This window comes from Buceros rhinoceros, unplaced genomic scaffold (genome assembly GCF_000710305.1).
Source record: "Buceros rhinoceros silvestris isolate BGI_N320 unplaced genomic scaffold, ASM71030v1 scaffold5949, whole genome shotgun sequence".
NCBI lineage: Eukaryota > Metazoa > Chordata > Aves > Bucerotiformes > Bucerotidae > Buceros > Buceros rhinoceros.
In genome coordinates, this window is record NW_010430830.1 from 1,603 (window position 1) to 2,559 (window position 957).

Here is a 957-nt window from a genome sequence, read left to right on the forward strand (position 1 = left end):
AAGGCGCACTGAGCAGTTCTCTTTATACGCCTAGCAAGGCTCACAGAAATCGTTAGCATAAAGCCTGCCGCTACCTTTAGATGAGTTTTGTACAGATTTTAGCTCATTATGCAGCCAGTTTTATGCTGTCCTAAAGCAGAAGAATTTCCTGCTGCCCGTGATCCATCCCAGCCTGGCTCACATGAAAACATCTGGCCCAGAGTTTGCTGCAGGTGCAAACGCTTTGTGTTTCCACCTCCCTTGTGGCTTGTGCTGCAGGGGGGCCTGCCGAGCTCCTCTTGCCCGCGGTGCTGTGCGGCAGCCGCGGGCAGTGTTGGCGGCATGCTGGCCCGGGGCATGTGTGAGCCGTGCCCCAGCTCATCCACACCAGTGTCTGCCTTCAGGATTTGGGGATCTACACCACCTCAGCAGTGCCAGCGCAGTCAGGAATGCAGCCATGGGTAATAATTAAGAGGGCTTTTTATTTCCTTATTCCCACATTTCCACTGCGTTCTCTCAACTTTTGCCTTTCAAGAGCAGACGTTAGTTCATTTAGAAGTGGTTATTATAATGCAATGATTTCTGGAAAACACGAGGATTGCTACGGTCTCTCTTCAACTAAGCAGTCCATCCCCCAGCACGGCGTAACCTCCCATGGGTTAGGTAAGCCTTGTCTTCTCCTTTATCCACCTCAGGTACTTGGAGACCCTGGTGTAGATGCCATATTTACCTGGCTTGGCACATTCCTCGCCCCAGCTGGTGATCCCTGTGAGAAACCAGGTGCCCTCAATCTCGGTGGTGTAGGGACCTCCGCTGTCCCCCCCGCAGGTGTCACTGCCCCCGGACGAGAAGCCTGCGCAAAACATGTTGTCCAGGATGGTGGTGGAGGTGCTCTTGAGGCAGGTCGGCCGGTCAACAAAGGGCACCTTGAGGATCTGGAGGACGGTGGCCGGCCGGCCACGAAAGAGCACGCTGCCC

At 54.5% G+C, this 957-nt stretch overlaps 1 protein-coding gene across 1 annotated transcript in view; it reads right to left on the reverse strand.

The window, feature by feature from the left end:
- Positions 1-638: 638 nt before the first annotated feature.
- Positions 639-957, reverse strand: part of F9 (coagulation factor IX) — a 16,052-nt gene continuing 15,733 nt past the window's right edge. The window contains exon 9 of the mRNA XM_010143158.1: positions 639-957. This exon is cut by the window's right edge and continues 3 nt beyond it. Within this exon, the coding sequence (XP_010141460.1) occupies positions 639-957 (319 nt within the window).